General features: G+C 48.1%; 1 protein-coding gene and 1 long non-coding RNA gene across 2 annotated transcripts in view; one reads left to right on the forward strand and one right to left on the reverse strand.

The window, feature by feature from the left end:
• Nucleotides 1-7,086: 7,086 nt before the first annotated feature.
• Nucleotides 7,087-14,005, reverse strand: Osr1 (odd-skipped related transcription factor 1). Its single transcript, XM_028772235.1, has 3 exons — nt 13,704-14,005; nt 8,727-9,425; nt 7,087-8,056 (listed from the first exon to the last, which is right to left on the reverse strand). Exons 2-3 carry the CDS (start codon nt 9,389-9,391, stop codon nt 7,921-7,923), a joined length of 801 nt encoding a protein of 266 aa, XP_028628068.1. The 5' UTR covers nt 9,392-9,425; nt 13,704-14,005; the 3' UTR covers nt 7,087-7,920.
• A 3,962-nt stretch (nt 14,006-17,967) lies between these two features.
• The window catches only part of LOC114624996, a 6,609-nt gene continuing 5,185 nt past the window's right edge, over nt 17,968-19,391 (forward strand). Inside the window, exons 1-2 of the long non-coding RNA XR_003711993.1 lie at nt 17,968-18,034; nt 18,170-18,343. This is a non-coding gene — a long non-coding RNA (uncharacterized LOC114624996). The remainder of the gene's footprint in view (nt 18,035-18,169; nt 18,344-19,391) is intronic.

Raw genomic sequence — 19,391 nt, forward strand, 5'->3', positions numbered from 1 at the left:
ACACCTGTCCAGGGATATTACCATCCACTATGGCTGAACCCTCCCACATCAACTCTCAGTCAAAAAAATGCCCCCACAATCAAACCCTCAGCCCAAGACGATAAAAACGGTTCTGTAATGGAGGAGGATCTTCCCAGGGTGTCCAAGCAACACCTAAAATTAGCTATCATGGTACATTGGTATGTTTTCACTTTCAATTTTTCAAATTTATTTTATTTTTAATTATCATATCTGGAGGGAGACATAAGAATATGATCCAAGTGCCTATAGAGTTCAGTCACTTTGGATCCTCAGGAGCTGTAATTAGAGGCACTTATGAGCTCTCCAGTGTGGGTGCTGGGAAACAAACTCTTCTGTGCAAACAATGTACTCTTAATCACTGAGCCACCTCTCCAGCTCATAAGGTTTTATTATTACAGTTGTTTATCGTGTGTGTGTGTGTGTGTGTGTGCACGCGCATGTGCATTGGAATGTGCGATGGTTTGTGAGTGGAGGTCAGAGGACAACTTGTGGGAGTGAGTTTTTTCTTCCTGCTGTGTTCACCCTAGGGATGGAACTCCAGGTGTCAGGCAAACACCTGTAGCCACCAAGCCATCTCATTGGCCCAAGTTTTTACCTTAATGGCTTGAAAGATAGATTGGTAGATGCCTGTAATAAATCAAGTATAGGAAAATGTTGATTGTAAAGCCTAAGTGGTGGGTAATTGGGTATTCACTATGAAATTCAATTTCTCTGTGTTTAGAAATGCTTAAATTAAATTACAGGGAGAACGACGCTGGAAAAAGTATGTCGCTACGGTGCCTCTCCCAGCCCTTTGGCCCCAGCTATCACAGTTAAATGCCTAGTTACAACAATAAAAATTAAAATTACCCATATTTACAGGTTAAAAACTTGACCGATCCCCTAGATAGCCACCCTACCACTCCCTCATGTTTTCTGTCATTGTTCCAGCCACCATACTAAAGAGTCCCCAGGAGTGCCACTGTCAAAGGAGAAGCAAACCTGAGCTACCCCAATGGACAAGCTGCTTTCTGTAACACTCATCTAAATAACATGCTCATGGCCCCCTTCTGAGCGCCTCTGGGCAAGGTGTGATGAAAAGAGGCTGCTGGTGAAGAGCAAACAAGTTTCAGGGAATATCACTCGAAATCTTGTCAGACATTAAGGGACTCACCATGGCGTTCAAAAGGCATTGTCAGCTCACTTAAGGCATTAAAAGTGGGCGCTCCAGCCACTGAAATGCATGATTTTAAGAATTCATGAAAGGGCATCAAAGTAGTTTTCCTATGGTGATGTGGTGGCTTATGTATATGTGTGTGGTGGCTAAAGTATTAAAAGAATTAAGGAGATTTTTAAAAAAAATTGTGCACTGTATGAAAGAAAGAGACCTAAAGACATGGCTCAGTAGTTAAGGACACCTGCTACTCTTGCAGAAGACCTGGGTTCAGTTCCAAGCAATTACATGGCAGTTTATACCCCCTGTTACTCCAGTTCCAGGGGATTTAATGGCCTCTCTTTGCCTCCATGAATATTAATGTGCGTTTGGTGAACATACATATATGCAGCAAATATTCATACATATGTCTCTAAAATGTATATATCTTAGAGATACATTTGGCACTCTATTAAGGTTAACAGGATGAGAAACAACCACACAAGATTTAATTATTTAAGAATCATATTCTCTGGAAGTTCTTTACCTCTTTGGCCATTTTAGAAGTAAAGTCTAGGCATCCTTCTCACCCAAGTCCCCATAATTTCACAACCATGCCACCACAAACTTGCAAGCTCCGAGTCAGGGTTGTCTAACCCCAAAGGCTATGGGCCAAAAGTATGCCAGGATGTCTATGAATGTGACCCAATATATAAATTCTAAGCTTATTTAAACATGAGACTTTGTGATTATTTTTGTAATGTAATTGCATGGTTCTAGAGCATAAATTTTGTAGGTGACAATGCCCTATCATGATGCAAAGCAAAATAAAATTTTACATTTACACAACACATGAACGCAGATTGTAAACCCCTACAATGTACATCCCAGGCTAGTTCTTTATCCAATGTGGCCCAGAGAAGCAAAAAGGTTAGGCACCCTTCCTCCCAGGTACTCATTCCTACAAGTGTCAGAAAGCGATCCATCCATACTATTTCATGAAAGGAAAACAGACAACAAACACTTATCTCAGTTCAATGAAGCCTTCAGTTAAAATGAATTAATTGTATTTTATATATTCCCAGTGACAGCTGAGCTACTGAGAGCTAGTGCAGTATTAAAAAATTTACATATAATACATATATGTATATATATATATACATATATATATATGTATATATATATATACATATATATGCCTCTCAACTTTTCATCCATCCATCCATCCACCCGTTCATCTCACTGTCCCAGGTCCATCTTCTGTTCTTACGTCTGGGACTGAAATTAGCACTGTCCTAGAATGACAGTAAGTGTCAAGGACTAGGGTTATGATTAACGGATAAAGACACATGCTGATATTACCATGCTATTGGTAGAGCATCCTTTGAGCTCCCTTTTCTCAGGCAGGGAGTTCAGTAGCTCACCTGGTCTGGCAGAAACAGGGAGGTTCAAGTTCAGGGAGAAATCCTGTCTCAAAAACTAAGGAGTGTGTTACAAGAAGAGAATCTACATTCTCTCACCTCCCAAGTGGGGGCACAGGAGTGCATAGTCACAGTGCACATGCACATGCGCACGCGCGCACACACACACACAATCAAAAAAGCCCACCAATCCAAGCTGTCCTCTCTCACCTCCCAGACAAGATTCTGAAACTTCCTCTGGAAAGTGAAAAATGGGGCGAGCAGTAATGGAGCTTTAAAGGCAAACAACTACAGGGAACTGATAAAGTATTTCTGGCACTACATCTACTTAGCTTATAAGTGCTGGAGTTGATCTGCATCGTATTAGGGCACAATTTTTAGGTAAAGCAATAACCTTGCTATTAAATATGTAGGACTTTTATCTCTATATCAACTGAATGGGGCAATAGGAGAGCATTATCCCTGCTGCTGCTGGAGTAAAACTAAAGTTCAGGTTTTCAGGAACTTGCCCCAAGCTTGTGTATTTTAAGACAAGAAAGTCTCCTGGCCCAGTGTCTCAAAGAAAACAGAGCTTCTAATTCTTCCTCTGCACTGACACGAGGTTTGACCCCCAACTAATACTTAGTGTCCCTAGTGAATTTTTCCATATGAAATGTGAAAACTGGGCCTGTTAGGCTGTAAAGAAACCCTGACTGAGTAGGTAAAAGACCTAAGCAGGCCTTGCCTTACTTCTAAAAGTCTCCCAGGACTCTGGTAGAAGGGCCCTCTGCCTCAGACACTCTACCCAGAAGGCTGAAACTGCAACGCACTTTCTGATGTACTGCAGCCCTGCCACACCCTCCCTGAGGCTTGGATCTGTAGGACTTCCTTTGGCGACAGATTGGACTGAAGACTTCCCAGGGTCTCAAGAGTCTGCAAGCTGCATTAATGGCGAACTAAATCTGCACCTCTATTGCGCAGGACTATGGCAGGATACCGACGCAGAATCCTGCTTCATCACTAAAGGTGGGAACCAAAAAAATAATGCAGCACCTAACCCAACCTCCCTTTGCTCAGTTCATCTGCACAGCCCCGCGTGGCTGGAGAGTTACTCCTGCGCCTGCGCGGGCAGAGCCTGCACAGATGGGAGGGGAGGGCAGTCAATGTGGGCGGGGTCTGCGTGGGCTGGGCGTGTGCGCAGCAGTAGCTGGCGTTGGAACCCATGTGGTCTGAAATTGCTTAAACCATCACCATGGAATCTCAAAAAGAATGCTCCCACCACGGCTGCTCACACAGGGCACCTGCCAGAGCCTTGGGTCTGCGGATCCTGTTGGTGGAGTCGGAACTATTCCTGAAGCCTACAAGAATACTATTCTCCGGGCGGGGCTAGGATGAGTGGGCATCACAGCTCCAATCAGAACTGGTCTGTGATTTCATAAAACATTACAGCTGTAGATGTTATGGTGCCTTTGGGCTCCGGCCAGAGGCCGGTATGATGTCACTGTGCCTAAAAGAGAAGATAGTGATACCACATCCTTAGATGATAGAAAGAGAATATCTTTGAAACAGACAGATTCATTGGGATTTATTTTTTTTAATATTTATTTATTTATGTCATGTATGTGGGAATACTGTCGCTGTCAAGGGGATTTATAATGTCACAGGTCTAGCATCCTTGAAACTGAAGTGAGGACAAGAGTCCACGTACCTTCTCTCCCCTCTCCCCTGTAAACAGTGAACCCAGTGGGTTGGAAAAAGCTTTCTATGATGTTGCAAACCTCGAAGTTCCAGAAACTCTAAGGACCTGAACTTCTTCCTCTTAAGAAGTCCTTGAAAGCTGTTCTCTCTCCCAGTATTCTTCTGATCTCTTCCTAGTTAGGAACTCTGAGCTGCTAAGCCAAGGGTCCCCCAAGGCTTCAACCCTCCAAAGTGATCAACCGAGGCCAAGATCTTCAACTCTTCCAGTTCTCAGACTGGTTTCAGAATCCATCTCTGGCTATGCTTGAGAAAGAGGAAGACACATACACACATACAACACACACTACAGAGAGAGAGAGAGAGAGAGAGAGAGAGAGAGAGAGAGAGAGAGAGAACACCTAGGTCGGGAGAGGAGAGAAAGCTGGGGGTTTATAGAAGTATATGGGGGAAAGTTGGAATGGACAAGAAAAATCTGTCTCTGTCTCTAATGTATATATTATTAATATATCTAATATAATTTACACACACACACACACACACACACACACACACATATTCTGGGTGCCAGAGGAGAAACTGACCAAAATCACATTGCTCCTGGCTTGTAGACTGTTGAGCGACCACCTGCAATCTCTGCTGCTGCATAGTCTTGTCGTTCCTTGGAGCAAATGCTACTAAAACCTGGGCTCAGGTTTCATCCCATGAGAGTAACATGTGGTGTCCTCAGTAGTCTGGATATTTTTGCCTAGACTGGTGCCCCATTCCCTTTCACTATGTTAAAATATCTGCCCCAGGGAGTCCATTCTTCTGAGGATGGATGTTTGATATTGAAAGGCTTGAGGCCTCTGGACCTGGGTGGAGCTTGGGATTCACCATGCCAGAACTGGAATGCGCCAAAAAAGAAACATCCCAAGCAAACCTCTGGAACATTCCACAGCATTAATGATGTCCCGGGGGCCTGGCTAACTGCAGAGGTTCTGAGTGTCCTGAAACAAACGAGTAAGGGGACAGCTGTGGTAGTCAACCCCTGGGAGGGCAGACTCCCAGAAAGAAAGAAGTGAAAATGGTTCTCTTGTACCACCAGAAAGTGCTATAAACACTCTCTCTCTCTCTCTCTCTCTCTCTCTCTCTCTCTCTCTCTCTCTCCTGCATGCACCACTCATTAGCTCATTATCATCCTCCAAATAAGACTATCCTCCTAACTTGACCACATAAAAGGAACCCCCTGCCACTGCAACCTGGTGGACTCTGGGTTCCAAAACTTAATTCAAAGGCCCTTCCAGGAACTCAGAGGCTCCGAGACTCTCAGAGAAGGGTTTCATTCCCTTTGGGACCTTGTTCTTTTGGACCTTGGTGGAAGGCATTGGGTACTTGCCAGTCAAGGGGAGATCCCGCAGACCAGCACCCTTGACCTGGCACACTGTTCATTAGCATATGGGTCCTGAGATCAGTCAAGAAGTTTTTGAGGGGCAGACACCTTATAAGCTGATGAATAATGGACAGGAGCTGTGGCAAAGTTTCTTATGGTTGTGGAAACACACCTTACAAGTTCTTCAGTCCTGAGCCGCCCATACAGATCTATCCAGCAGGGGGCAACACGACCTCTAACGTTGTAAATGGAGCCTAGATAGGGCCAGACCTAAGTCCCCTTTAAAATGGGTTCCTAGGACTCAAAGGTCTGGTCTTCACCGGGCTTGGTATCACTCCCCGGAAGAGGTTGGGGCAAGACAGACCATGAAAGAGGAGAGCTTTAACTACTGCGATCTGAACTTGGGTTTCTCAATCCTCAGGACACTGCTGGAAGCTGGATTTTGGGTCACTGATGCAGGAAAGCACAACTCAGTGGTCCCCACCTCTACGTAGTGTGTCATGAGCTGAACCCGGGGAGCTACACTTAGTTTGGAAAAGGCCAAGGGCGCCACCATCTGCGCGGTCCTGCAGTCTGGGCGCTGGAGCTGGGGGAGCCCGGCCCCGCCCCCGAACAGAGAGCCAGGACAGCCAGATCTTTAATTGTGGGAAAACTATACGCCCAAGGGCAGATTCAGTTTGCCAGAGGTGAACTCATTTCTCTTTCTAAGCGTGTGTGGGGGGGGGGGGGGGAGGGGGTGGATCCCAGGGCATCCACTTCCATCCTTCACAAAGTTTTTAAATTGTGAAGAATCTTCGTGGGTTTGGAGTTGCGATCCGGGTGGGGAACAAGCTCCGAGAGAAGAATTAGGGGTAAGGGGTTCTCAAAGCAATCAGAAGGATGACTACTGGGGAACTTTGGAAAGAGTGGTGATTGCATACTGTGAATGCCTGCTGAGGGGCTGGGACAGAGGACAGCATGCATGGCTTAGAGGCCCTGTGAAGGAAGATCGCACTCCAAAGCAAAAGCAAGCAAGCAAACAAATAAACAAACCGACAGAGAGAGAGAGAGAGAGAGAGAGAGAGAGAGAGAGAGAGCGAGCGAGCAGGCTGGTCTTGGAAAGCGGTTAGTGTGGGGATAGGGTGTGGGTGCAGCCTGGGAGGGGTACTCTGTTCCCTAGTGGCCCCTACAGGACCTGTGCACCTGGAGAGGCTGGGATCTCCCACAGCTTAGTGTAATAGCAGCAGACTCTGTCCTTTGCAACTCACAGCTTTTCAGATTTGGAGTTCTGACACTGAAAAGTAAGGAATTAAGTACAGAGATCGACCAACACCAGGGACAGAGCTTCCTCTGCCCTATCATCCCTGTCACCCTAACAGGACCAGGTGAGAGAAGCTGACAGGTGAAAACCTGAACAGAGAAATCTGTTCCTCTCTCAATAGAAGAGCTTTTCCCTCGCGACCCTAGAGGGTATGTCCATTCTGACGTGCCTGTAAAATAACCGTTTATTTAATAGTTAAAAAAAAAACTCCAGTGATAAATGTCCGATGGTCAGCATAAAGTGCCAGTCGCGATACAACGCCCGGCTCCTGGCCGGCTGCTCGCTCGCGCGCGCAGCGTTGGAACAGGGGAGCGGAGGCCCGGGCCCCCTAGCCCCAGGCGCCTGGTTCTCAGCCCGGTTTCCGCGCCCGGAGCTGAGGGTCAGCCGGAGCGCCCGGGAGTCGCGCGGAGCCAGCGGCCCCTGGGGCCGGATGGCAGAAGCAGATACAAGGATTACATTTCGCAGGCTCCCCGGTGTGGGGATAGGGAAAGGAAGGGGAACTGGGAATTGCCAGGGTGCACAGATCTGTTCTTTCCCCCTCTCCGCAGTCAAGACTTTACAAGCATATATAGTCGGGGGAGGGAGGGAGGATAAAGAAAACGTATAAAATAACAACAGAAAAAGTAATACTTCTGTGAGAGGCGCCGCTGCGGCTCAGTGGAGTTTTCGTTTGTGTGTGTGTGTGTGTGTGTGTGTGTGTGTGTGTGTGTGTGTGTTGGTTTTCTTTTTTTTAATGCAGTTTTCCTTCCGCCATGTGAGTTGAGTACACCCTTTTGGCCAAGAGTTTTAGCCGCGTCCTAGGGGAGCCGCCCAGGCCGGAGGAGTCACGGCCTGGGCCAAGGCTCAGGAGCGCCGCAAGCGCTAGGGACCCAGGGGACTTTGTTGCTGTGGAAGGAAGATCCCGAAAGCCCCTCCCGCTGCCCGCAGAGTTGCCTTCAGCGTGGGTCCCTCTGGTAGAGAAGGCGCCCCAGGTTCCTGGTGCCCCGCAGGCTCTGTTTATTTAGCATTTGATCTTGGAAGTTTTGAGCTCCTTCACTTGTGAGTGTAGCGTCTTGTGGACAGCGAGAGTCCGAGACTGGCAGAATCCTTTTCCACACTCTTGACACTTGAAAGGCTTCTCTTTGGAATGAATATATCTAAGGGTAGAGACAGACGACATAATGCAATGTTGTTTATGAATGGCTGTCCGAGATCCCCTCCCCCTGCTGTTAAGGTGTTTGTGGGTACAGGCAAAGTAAGATCAAGCAATATGCAGAGGCTGTGGGTGGGAGTGGGGAGAAGAGGGAGGGAGGGAGCAAACAGACCACCAGCCTTCCTGGGGATAAGTAGTAAGCACCTCCTCCTAAAGAGTGAGTCAACACTGGAGGTCAATCAACAGACCAGGCGTCAGACAATTTCTAGATCTGCACTGCCCAAGAGATTCTTAAAAACTATAACTGCATGAAATTAACTAAAACGAAACGTTTCTGAGTTCCTATTTCAAGTTCCCAAATCTCTCCGCCTTTGCAGAACTCCTATTGGACAGTTTCGGGAGACTGATAACAGAACAAGGAGACCCGAACTTGTGGAAGCCCGATCTTAGATTTTACTCATTACAGTGTTTCTCTCACCCGCGTTTTAAAACCTTTTCTAGAGGAGGAGACCCGGGAAGGGAGTTCGTTTATAGTTTTAAAGAATCCCCAGAGTTATGGGAATGCTTACAGTCACTAGAGACTCTTGGGAACCTTAAAGGGGAGGGGGAAGCATGAAGCCAGAGTAGCCGAAACAGATCCCTCTGGGGCCACCCGCGGTGCTGCAGTGTCGCACCTGTGGTCCCGTAGGTGGTCTTGCCTCCGGAAAGCTTTGTGGCAGATGTCACAGGTGTAAGGCCGCTCATCGGTGTGCGTTCGCTCGTGGATAAGAAGGTTATAGGACTTAGTGAAGTGGCGGCCACAGAATTTGCAGACGAATTCCTTCTTGGTCTTGGAAGGCAGGCGTCCTCTTGTTGGCTTCTTTTCTGGGGATAGCTTGGTCACGTCCAGGAGGGCGCCCAGCCCACCAGCAGGAGAGCCAGGGCCCTCCCCTCGGCCCAGCTTGGTGGGATCCTCTTGTGTGGCAGCCAAGGCCAGGTTAGCAAAATCAAAGCGCGGCTTGCTCTTTAGCGCTGCGCCGCTGCCTCCCGCGGTGATCTCTGGCTTAGGGTGAATGACGTGTGGAAACCAGGGAAAGGCTGGCAGCTGGAAGCGAGCGTCCACCAGGCTGGACACTGCACCTGGCACTTTAGAAAAAGAGGAACGAGGCAAGTGCATGGCTGGGTAGCCCAGCGTCCATTGGTGCAGATGCACCGCATGAAGAGCACTGAAACCATACAGATTGGGCAGGTGGTCCGAGGGCACTGTAGGCAGGCCATTCACTGCCTGAAGGAAAGAGTAATTGGTAAGCTGCAGGGACGGGTGGATGGGCACCGGTGCTGGCAAGGTTTTGCTGCCCATTTCTGTCACTGGTAACCACAATGATTTCAATTATCTGCAAAGACAGGAAGAGGGTGGGGAGAGAGCCAAAGAGATGTTCAGTGTAGGTTATCTTCCTCCAGAATTCCAGTCCAGTTATACTCTCTCCCTCTCTTAGGGCAGGCAGGAGGTAAGACACAAAGACCCCACCCATGAATCCACCGCCCTCTCAAAATAGATGAGGATACAAGATGCAGGAGAGCTGTCTGACCAGAATTTTCTATGATGGTCAGACTCCCTCCAAATGGTGTCTGGCAGAGACATACATGTTGACAGAGCAATCAGTGGGAAACTAAGTCCTTAAAGACAGATACAACCAACTTAAAACAAAAGCCTGCTGTCAGCTGTGAAAGATGCAAAGAGGCACGCAGACACCAGATAGCCACATTCAGGCAAACCTGAAGCCACACAGAATTCTGCTGTGCTGCAACAGTAACAGAACCTGAGGAGGCACACTTACACATTCAGATTATCTTGTTCTGAACCAGAATCAACAAGAAGATCCAGAGACAAAGAACAGCCAGTGTTTTTATGGGACAACCCTGTACAAAATACAGGAGGCTTCAAATATGTATACCGCCCAGATCCTGCATGTTAAGCCAATGAAACCAGAAATTCCTACTTCATCGGGTAACTGGTTTGGTTTCCAGAAGCCAAAAGAATCAGGTCATCATCTTTAAAACTCTCACTCGGTCCTAAGTTTGCAATGTACCTTAAGACTGATTGGGGAATCCTGTGGAATTTATACTCCTGGTAGCTGCTTGCTAACTAACTCTCTAACCTTTGATGGTTCAGTCACCCTCATTTCAAGAAAGGTACTAACATCTATGTTGACTTCATATGAGAGAAGTCATGTGCTCATAGAAAAAAGGAGCAGGATGTTCAATCTTGTTATGTAGGATGAGAACTCTGGACAAGGTCAGTGTGTAGTACTAGTGCCAGGCCTTCATTACTGCAGTTTACTCTCTGACTGGAAGATCAGGGTTCTTGAATAAAATCTAAGGGGTGCCATGCCAAAATGACCAGGGCCACCAAAGCTGGCATCTTCAGGCTACTTTGCTCAAGTTACTCAGGATGCATGGGAAAGTAGGGGGCATCCTCTGTCCCTCTAGAGATTTCTAATTTGGATCTATATGGTGGAAGAGAGAAAAATGTAGGAAAGCAAAAACAAACAAACACCACAAGGGACCCTTGGAAAGCCTCTAAGCTTGGGGCTCACTGGCAATGCTGGGGTCATTGTCAGAGCAGGGTCCTTCCCCTTTCCCAGTTGGCAGCATCTGGCTTCTGATTTCTTTTCCTTTGAGCCAGTGCCTCTCTTCCTCACATCTGTCCTCTGTCTGAAGTGTTCTCTTTCCCTGATACAAGCTTCTTTCCTGACTGTCTTCACAGCTCAGCCCCTAGATATCTAAACACCTTCATCACTAAAGGCAAGACAGAGGGAGTGGAGTCAATTTCTTTTCTCTGCCTGAGGCTCTAAAATGTCTGGCTAGCCCAGAGATGCACAGAGTATGTGAGGAGGGGAGAAACCAAGGACACTACTGAGAAAACCTCTCTAGCAGCTAGTAGGAAGGTAGCTGATGATACAGCTAGATACAAAGGAGGACAGTGACTAGTAGCACAAAGTCAAGAGCAGGTTGGCTGAAATGTGCCTGCAATTAATTTGCCCCCCACCCCCCAATGTAAGGAGCACAAAATTCTGCTGAGGTCCAATCTAACTAGCTAGCAGGATGGCAATCATGCACCAGCCTTCTCTATTACTCAATTCACAAAACCTGGACCAGACAAACTAGGGTCATCTCAGATTTCTGGGACAAGGAAAAAGCAAAGTACAGTTGGCCTTGGGCTGAAGAGGAAACAGGGAACCCCTCTGGAGTAGGGGAGAAGACCTCCAACTTCTAAGCTCTGCAGGACATAGGCTAGTTGAATGCTCTTTGATTTGCCAACCCTGTTTCTCTTTCTTCCAGGCACTGGAAATTAGATCCTTATCATAGGCTCTATTGGAGCCAGCCTGGGCAATGAGGAGGCCACACTAGCCCCTCTCCTACTAGGCCTTTGGGATGGTGGCATCAGGACTCTGGCTTGAACTACTAGGCTTGGCATAACTCATAGACTTCTCCTGATTCTCCCTTGCCTCCCACCACAGAAGCCAAAAAGTCCGGCGAGGCCTTGGGACCCTGGAGGGGAGGTTCTTGCAACCTCTTTGCCTGATCTTATTCCCTCCAACATGCCATTTCTTTTTCTCCATGGACCAAGCAGTTTATTTTCTGTAGCTTCCTTAGGCGTGGGATCCCAAGGGTCATGCCAACGATCTTCCCCATGGACGAATTTCGTTAGAAACGTGAATCTTTACATCAGTACTAAAAATGGATCTTATGCAAAATCTGGTTTCAAGCGACCAGCTAAGAGGAAAATACAATTGCAGATATGCCACTGCGGTCTGAAAAGATGAGTGGAACACCGGGCCTCTCCAGCTCCAGTGCCCCCACCCTCACTCTGTCTTGAGCTTTTCATCCTTTACTCGGGCAGAGTCTACCTCTTCTAAGGCCCAGTACCTACTCCACGTGGAGCTCAGGACTGGAGACTTAGTAAGCTCTAGTAAATGTCCTGACTCGCTGCACTGAACTCAATTCGTGCCTCAGAGCAGGGGTCCATGCGGGGCACAGTCATTCGTGTCCCTCTTGAAGCAGAATGCCAATCCCGCGTCTGCCACCATCCCTATGGAGGGCATTAATGAAGTGTGCAGCCTATTAAAGTGGTTTATTCGGGGCTAATTGAGCGTGAGTTAGTTAACTGCTTTCATTAATGAGGACAGAGCGAACCCCACGAGTTTGTGCCTGAAGGAACCCAGCAGCATCCCACCCCACCCCAATATCATCCTTGACATCGAATCTCCATCTGGATGGTGACAGACTTCCGAATTCAGGTCCAGAGGACTGACCAACACCGGATACTTTAGCTGCATTTTTTTCCAACAAACGAGATCTAAGGAACCCACTTTCGTTCGCCATTCTGCTATACTGGGATGCCCGCTGTGTCCCCAGGAGTCGGCTTCCCAGTCTTAATGAAACCCGCAATTACTTTCGAGAGAGCCTGTGATAGACCATCTACCCACCAGTTCTTCTTGGTTCCCCTTCCCTGCCAGCCAGCCCACTCCTTCCCTGGGAGGCTGTGAAACCAGGAGGAAAGCTTTGCACGTGGCTCTCTTTCAAAGAGCCAACTTGCAAGTCCCATCCCAGATGAAATTCATCGAATTATTGCGACAAAGAAACCTTTGCCGCTAAACTGCTCCGGAGCCCACCCGGCTTGTGCAGGACTCTGCTAAGAGAGGGCTGCGCGGGAGAATCTTTATTCTTCTCAAGGATATTGCTGGGAAGGTAAGGCTCCTTCAGCAAGCAGCCGCCCTCACCTTGTCTCTCATTTTGACTTCCCATCTTTTCCCCTTAAACTTAAGTTAGGCGACTACCAAAGGAGTAAAAATGAATCCCCAAGCTAGAGGTATCTGCAGCCTCATGATTGTTCTGCTTCTGGGGCGTCCGGTCCTCGACTTAGAAAACAATGTCCGTTTGTGCCGCTCCCCCCCCCCAGCATAGCTCTCCCTATACTAGAAACAATCAAAGGTTATGATTTGCAGGCCTGAGGACACATTGAAACCCTCCACTAGAGATCATCTTAAACAGAGAGTCTGTGAGGCGGATGTCAGACTCGCAGCAGCCCTGTGGTCATGGGGTCTGAAGGCTTCCATTCTAAAGTACAACTCCACAAAAGAAGTGTTCGCATTAAAGCGCCACAGAGTTGGGGCAATGCACCTGTCCCGGATGCTGTGAGCTTAAGTTATGACCATCCACACACTCTCCCCTCTTTCTCAGCTAAGGAGGGATCAGTCTGGATTAACAGGGCACCCTGCAACAAAGTTTGTGTTCTCTGAAGTTGCTCTAGTTTCTTAAAGGAAGCCTGCAGAGTGCCTTATGAAATCTGTGGACACCTTACTGGAATATTGGAATTCTAGCTAGCCAAGCACGGCTGTATTCAATGGCCCAGGCCCTTCTGTCCCTTCTGTCCTCCCGAGGTCAGAGGCCAATAAGGACCCAGAGTTAGAAATCCTTCAACCAGCATCCCCATCAACCCTATGTTGCAACTGCTCTCACTTTCACAAAGATCTTGCAGCCTTCGTTTGGCCACAAGAACTGCCATCGAGGACACTGAAAAGAGGAGGCATCAGCTACAACAAGGAACCTGGAGTCAGTCTTGCCGGCATTCGCCTCGCTGAGCCCAGGGGCCCGAGGGCTGCAGTTACCTTGTTCCGCCGCGGTTCCCGGGCAGAGCGCGTCTGTGAGGGTCGTGTGCTGGACTTGAGTGACCAGAGACCCTAGAGCCCACTGGCACCCCTGAAGAACTAGAGTCCTGACGCTTCTCCAGCTGCGGTGACTCCAAGAGCCGGACACGCGGGAGCGCTCCGCAGCCCCGGAGTACTGCCCGCGGGGGGATCTGGTGAGCTTCGCTCCTGGCTCCCTTTCTGAATCTGAACCCGAGCCGGTGAGAACTTGCTGGGGAGAGGCCGAGCTACGTCTCACTCATCCCTTAGCACCGAGCCGCCTACTTATTTTAATCCACCTCCCCCTAACCCCCTCCCCTTGCCTCGCGATTCCTCCCCTCCCTCCCCTGCCCCCCAACTCTGCCTGCGCCTGCGCATTGGGAAACAAAGTTTTGCTGACCCGGGCAGCCGACTTTGGCAGCTGTACTAGCCTGCCCTCTGCTTCTTGACCGGTGTCCCTCCCGACAGTCTCACTCGACACTTTCTGTATTTTTTTTTTTTTTGAGACACATAAGGGCAAGCATTAGAAGAAACATCCTAGCGGACAACAGAGGGCTAGAACCGAGCATTTCAGAGTTCCGTTGCTGCGCTCTGGGACCTATGCTGGTGCCTATGAAAGCGGAGAGGAGCCCGGGGTGTTGCTACACCAGCACCTTAGCCATACGTGCAGTTTGTAATCTGACAAAGTCGCTGCTCTTCTTAGAATCTCCTCCTAGAAGTGACAGCCCCGTGGTGTGGAGCAGCGCTCTGAAACCAAATAGTGCTTGGGACGGGGCAGCGATTCTAGCAGAGCTGGCTCATTCCTGGTGCGGAAGGACAGATTACTGACTGCAGAGAGCCATAACATCCGAGTGCCTATGGCTGACCACAGACCCTGGGATGTGGAGTTCCACAGAAACGTCCGTGGCAGAGCTTATGGGGCAAAGAAGAGCTAGTTTCCTGAAACTCAGACCTCCCTGAGATTCCATTCTAAAGCTACAGACCAGTGGATCTGAGTTTAAAGAGCAGCTAGAGGCACTGGGACCACCGGGTCTGGGGAGCTGGTTTAGGTGGAGTTTGGAGAGGGTGTCAGGGCTCTGGCCTAGAACAACTACATTTTCCTCACTGTCCCCACCCACCCCCAACTATCTCTTTATTATTGATCCCTAGCACTGACCTACTGCTGACCCCAGTCAGCTGTCATCTCTCCCTACCACCTTTCTGGAATGCCTGACCTGGCTTCTTCATGGAAGAAGTTTTCATGGTGAGGTTTTCTGATTTCCTGACTTTGCCCCAGAGTTACTAATGCAGAGTGGCGCGGGAGCGCGCGCACGCGCGCGCACACACACACACACACACACAGAGAGAGAGAGAGAGAGAGAGAGAGAGAGAGAGAGACATTTGCAAACTCGCACATGCACATATCCGGCTTACTGAGGAGCAGGTACCACTTTAACACACTGGAATAGTTCTTTTAAAAGAGTCGCCCACTCTGCAGCCTTACTGTGCAAGGCTGATTCGATGTGATTTCTTGAGGTAGCAGGAGTTTGATTCCTATCACAGGGCGTGATCATGGAGGTTAAACCACATCCCTCCTCCCACCTCCATAATTGAAACAGACTTGGTCTCTACAAGCCTTTAGAACAGAACATAGCTTCTAGACTCTGGCTAACTTAGGCTAGACCAGGAAAGGAGAGAAAGACCGGCGACACTTCCCACAAGAGCCCCACTTGCAGCTTCCCACTGGTTACTGTCCAAGCAAGAGACCCAATAAGTGTGCCTATGATGTGCCTGGAGTCTTACAGCTGTCCATACTAGCAAGATCCTGACCAAAGGCTGCCCCTGGAAGCAGAGAATGCTGAGATCACCCTCTTCCAAGAGCTGGGTACAACATAGAAACAAAATCCAGTCAAGCATTCCAGGACTTCACAGACTTCCTTCCACTTAGGCTAAAGGGGTTTGTAGGTGCCAGTCTCAGGTTCCCATAGTAGGCAAAGCTTGGAGAATTTCCATACTAAGGGCCAAAGTTTCCCAAAAGTGTTAAACAAAATAAAACCTCTGGCTATTGGCTAGTATACAGCAAAAGTAAAGACCCTCCTGAGACACGTACACACTATCCCCTCTCCTTCTGAGGAGTCTTTACAACTCAGTTCTCTATTTCATCATTCTTTTTTTCTTTCTCCAAAAAAAAGAGCTTTATCATCTCCAATCTCCTCCACCAGGTTCGTGTGTGTGTGTGTGTGTGTGTGTGTACGCCCCCCCCCCCAGCACCACTCTTCATTAGTAACTCTGGAGCAAAGTCAGGAAGTCAGAAAACCACCCGCGTGCGAGCATGTGCATTAGAGAGAGACAGAAACAGAGAGAGACAAAGAGAGACAGAGAGAGAGAGAGAATAGGTTACCTACATTGGCAAAGCAGTGCTCTGATTCTAGGCAAAGAACATGCAAGCAGATTTTTTTTTTTTTAATTCTACTTTTACCTGGAAAAACTGACCTGGCCTCCAGACTGGGACTGAGAGGACTCAGAAGGCATAGGAAACAAGGTTGGGACCCTGGCCTTTGGCTCTCAGACATTTTCAGGGAGTTGGTTAACAAAGCAGGACAGGACTGTGCAAGACTATGTACCCGGAGACTGAGGTCACCTCAATGGGCTTAGATCCCTGACATCTAAGGGACTGCATCCCAGGTCAGCCACACCATCAGAGCACTATGAAACAAAATTCAAGACAACCTAGAAGTGGAGAAGTGCTTGCCCCCACTGTGAGTCCCTTGGTGAGCGACCCCCCCAACCCCAAAGCATGGATCCCAGATGTACTGGAGGCCATCCAGGGTCCTGTTTTCTTCTGAGTGTGACTTGGAGGAAGAAGTCCCAGAAGCCCCAGAAGCCACCGACCATTCCGTGCTCTGTTCTAAGAAGATCAACTTGCTAGGATATTTCTCCCATCTGTTTAAGAGAAATTGGCCAGACTAAGCAGGACAGGAACTAGTGGGTGGAGGGCAGGGCTCAGACTACCTGGGAGGACATGGGTATTTTTAAAGAAGTTACATTCGTTTAAAAGCCTCCAGGATGTTACGTTTCCAACCTATTTCATGCCATAGATGGTCTGTACCCAGAGGTGCTGTTGGTCACATCAGCCCAAGAGCCCACTGAAGATGAGGAAACTCCTATCGCACCCACGCCTCATTCCTGGGGTCCACAAACCCTGCCTCTCAGAACTTCCCCTGACTGAGACTATAGCTTAGGCTCGCATAGAGCCTGCAGCGGGTAACCAGATTCAGCAGCTACCACTCCTCTCTGACTCTCCCTTGGCCACTGCTTGCCTGTTCCTTGGATCCAGGATGAACGCCCAAGATGTTCCAGATTCTGTGGGAGTTGATCACCTGGAGAAAGGGTACCCACTCCAAAGAGAAGTGTTCTAGCCCTGGGCCGGCCGTAGCGCTCTTCCAGGTCCTGGTAGAGTGCAGGCAAAGCGCGATCCCCAGCCTTCTCTAGAACTTTGACCACAGGGAGTGCAGTCACTGCGGCTGAGTCCTGGCTGCCTTTCCCCTCAGGCTTAGCCTGGTGATTTTGACCTCCGCTTGTCCTCTTGTTCTAACCCCAGTCCCCTTTGCCCATCGGGAAAGAAAAGGGTGCAGCCTGTCTTGAAGTTAAAAATGATTTGGGTGGTCTCCGCTTGTTTTTTAAAATCTTGAACCGGTACCTCTCCACAGATACACAAACGTGATCTCATCTTGATAAATGGAATTTACGAAGTGTTGTTTCCACAGCAAACTTTCCTGCAACTAGTTTGCGGACGTCTTGGGGGGAGCCTTCTCATTAACTCTCCCCCCCCATATGCAAGATTGGAACCTTCAAATAGTGAGGGGATTTAGCTTTCCCCGTGTATTCATTGAGATGATGAATTGTAACGGCTCAATAGTTCCTTTGGAACCATTATAGTCAGTCAGGTAAAAATCTAGCTCGGAGGAGGAGGGGTTAAATTTTGGAGGTAGGCAACACAGCTTATGTACGCGGTTGGGACCTTAATGGCTCTGAGAATCTACAAGCTAGCCAGGGTTCTGAGAATAGAAGCCTGTGGATCATGCTACCGCAGATGTTTGTTGTTGTGACAGAGACAGAGACAAGTTACATACCCAAACTGAAAGGGAAAGTGAACACCATTTTCCCAGATGTTTCCCGCATCCTAAGTTCCTTGTGAACATCTAAGCATCTTCTAATTATTAAAGGAAACCACAAGACATCTACGTGGGTAAATACCTTTGTCTTTGTTTCTGTTCGAAGGAAACACAAATATACACACGGAATTGCACGAACTCTGTTTACAATACTCTTCGGTAAAATAGAAAGATACTGACTTGTACAAAATATGGGCGAAGGGCACGGTAGAGGTTTAAAAATGAGTGGTTAGAATTATTTTCGACACACAACCACCTGTGCTCTTGTGGAACTGAATTGTTCTTTCCTCCAAGGTTGGAAGTGAGCACATCAGAAAAAAATGTCTAATAAAGCAAGATAAAATGGAGAAAAGTTGTTTCGGTGGAGTTGTGTGCAATTGGGGTGGAACCCTGGATTAGAATCACCTACCATACCCGCAGCGCTGCGTGCTGGACCTGTACAGGGCATCGAAGGAAGGAGCACTCCAGGTAATTAAACATTTCCAGACACTGGAGGGCTGTTACCTGCACAGCGATTTCCGGCTGGGGGGCTCTGAACACGGCTGGCTGCGAAGTTTTTTAACCAAGTTCTACGACGCAATCATGAAGAAAACGCGCCCCCTGCTGGCGAGGAAGCGACATCTCTCCAGTGCCCTTTCCTAGAAGAGCCAGGAACCCAACTATCCCTTTTTTATTTTACCCAAGTGGTTTTCAAATGTTTTCTTTTTACTTAACTAGCATACGAAATTTCCCATTGGTGCTTTAAAATTACGTGCACTCTTACTCGTTTAGAAGAAGGGAGAATTCTTCCCCAACCCCTTTGAAGGTTTGTGTTTTCTTGCATCAAATCAGACATTTCTGATTTTTAATTTAAAAAAAAAATAGTCTGAAGTCTTTAGCATTTTTCTGCCTCCAGAGCGTTCTCATCTTGGGAATCACTATGAATAAAGATCTGGGGAAGGTTTGTGGTTCTCGGAGCTGGACTGGGTGTTGTGCCTCCTGCCCAGGCATCCTGAGGTGAGGTTGCCGCTCCCTTACTCTCTCATCAGGGCTCAGTACTCACTGGAGCACATTATCCTCACAGATCTGTTTCAGACTCTCTGAAGAAGCATAGGAATTGAAAGAGAATCTGCTTCTGTGAACCATTTCCCCCTAAATTCTTGAGGCTACTTGTGCTTTACTGTCTTCTATTTGCATTTCCTGTTCCGTTGTTGTTGAGTTCTCTATGAATGTTTTAATTGGACCCTTACTTTTTCTTGTTATCAATGCACAGGCTACTTGTGCTTTACTGTCTTCTATTTGCATTTCCTGTTCCGTTGTTGTTGAGTTCTCTATGAATGTTTTAATTGGACCCTTACTTTTTCTTGCTATCAATGCACAGGCTCTCTGACAGAGACCTGAACACAGAAGCCCTAAGATTCTCCATGAAAAGAAATCTCTGGACAGTCCCCAAGCTACAAAGGAAACGCAAGGTCTAAGAGATCACAGCAGTAGCGTCTCTCTCTCTCTCTCTCTCTCTCTCTCTCTCTCTCTCTCT

The sequence above is a fragment of the Grammomys surdaster genome, unplaced genomic scaffold (genome assembly GCF_004785775.1).
Source record: "Grammomys surdaster isolate TR1022 unplaced genomic scaffold, NIH_TR_1.0 212, whole genome shotgun sequence".
Classification (NCBI taxonomy): domain Eukaryota; kingdom Metazoa; phylum Chordata; class Mammalia; order Rodentia; family Muridae; genus Grammomys; species Grammomys surdaster.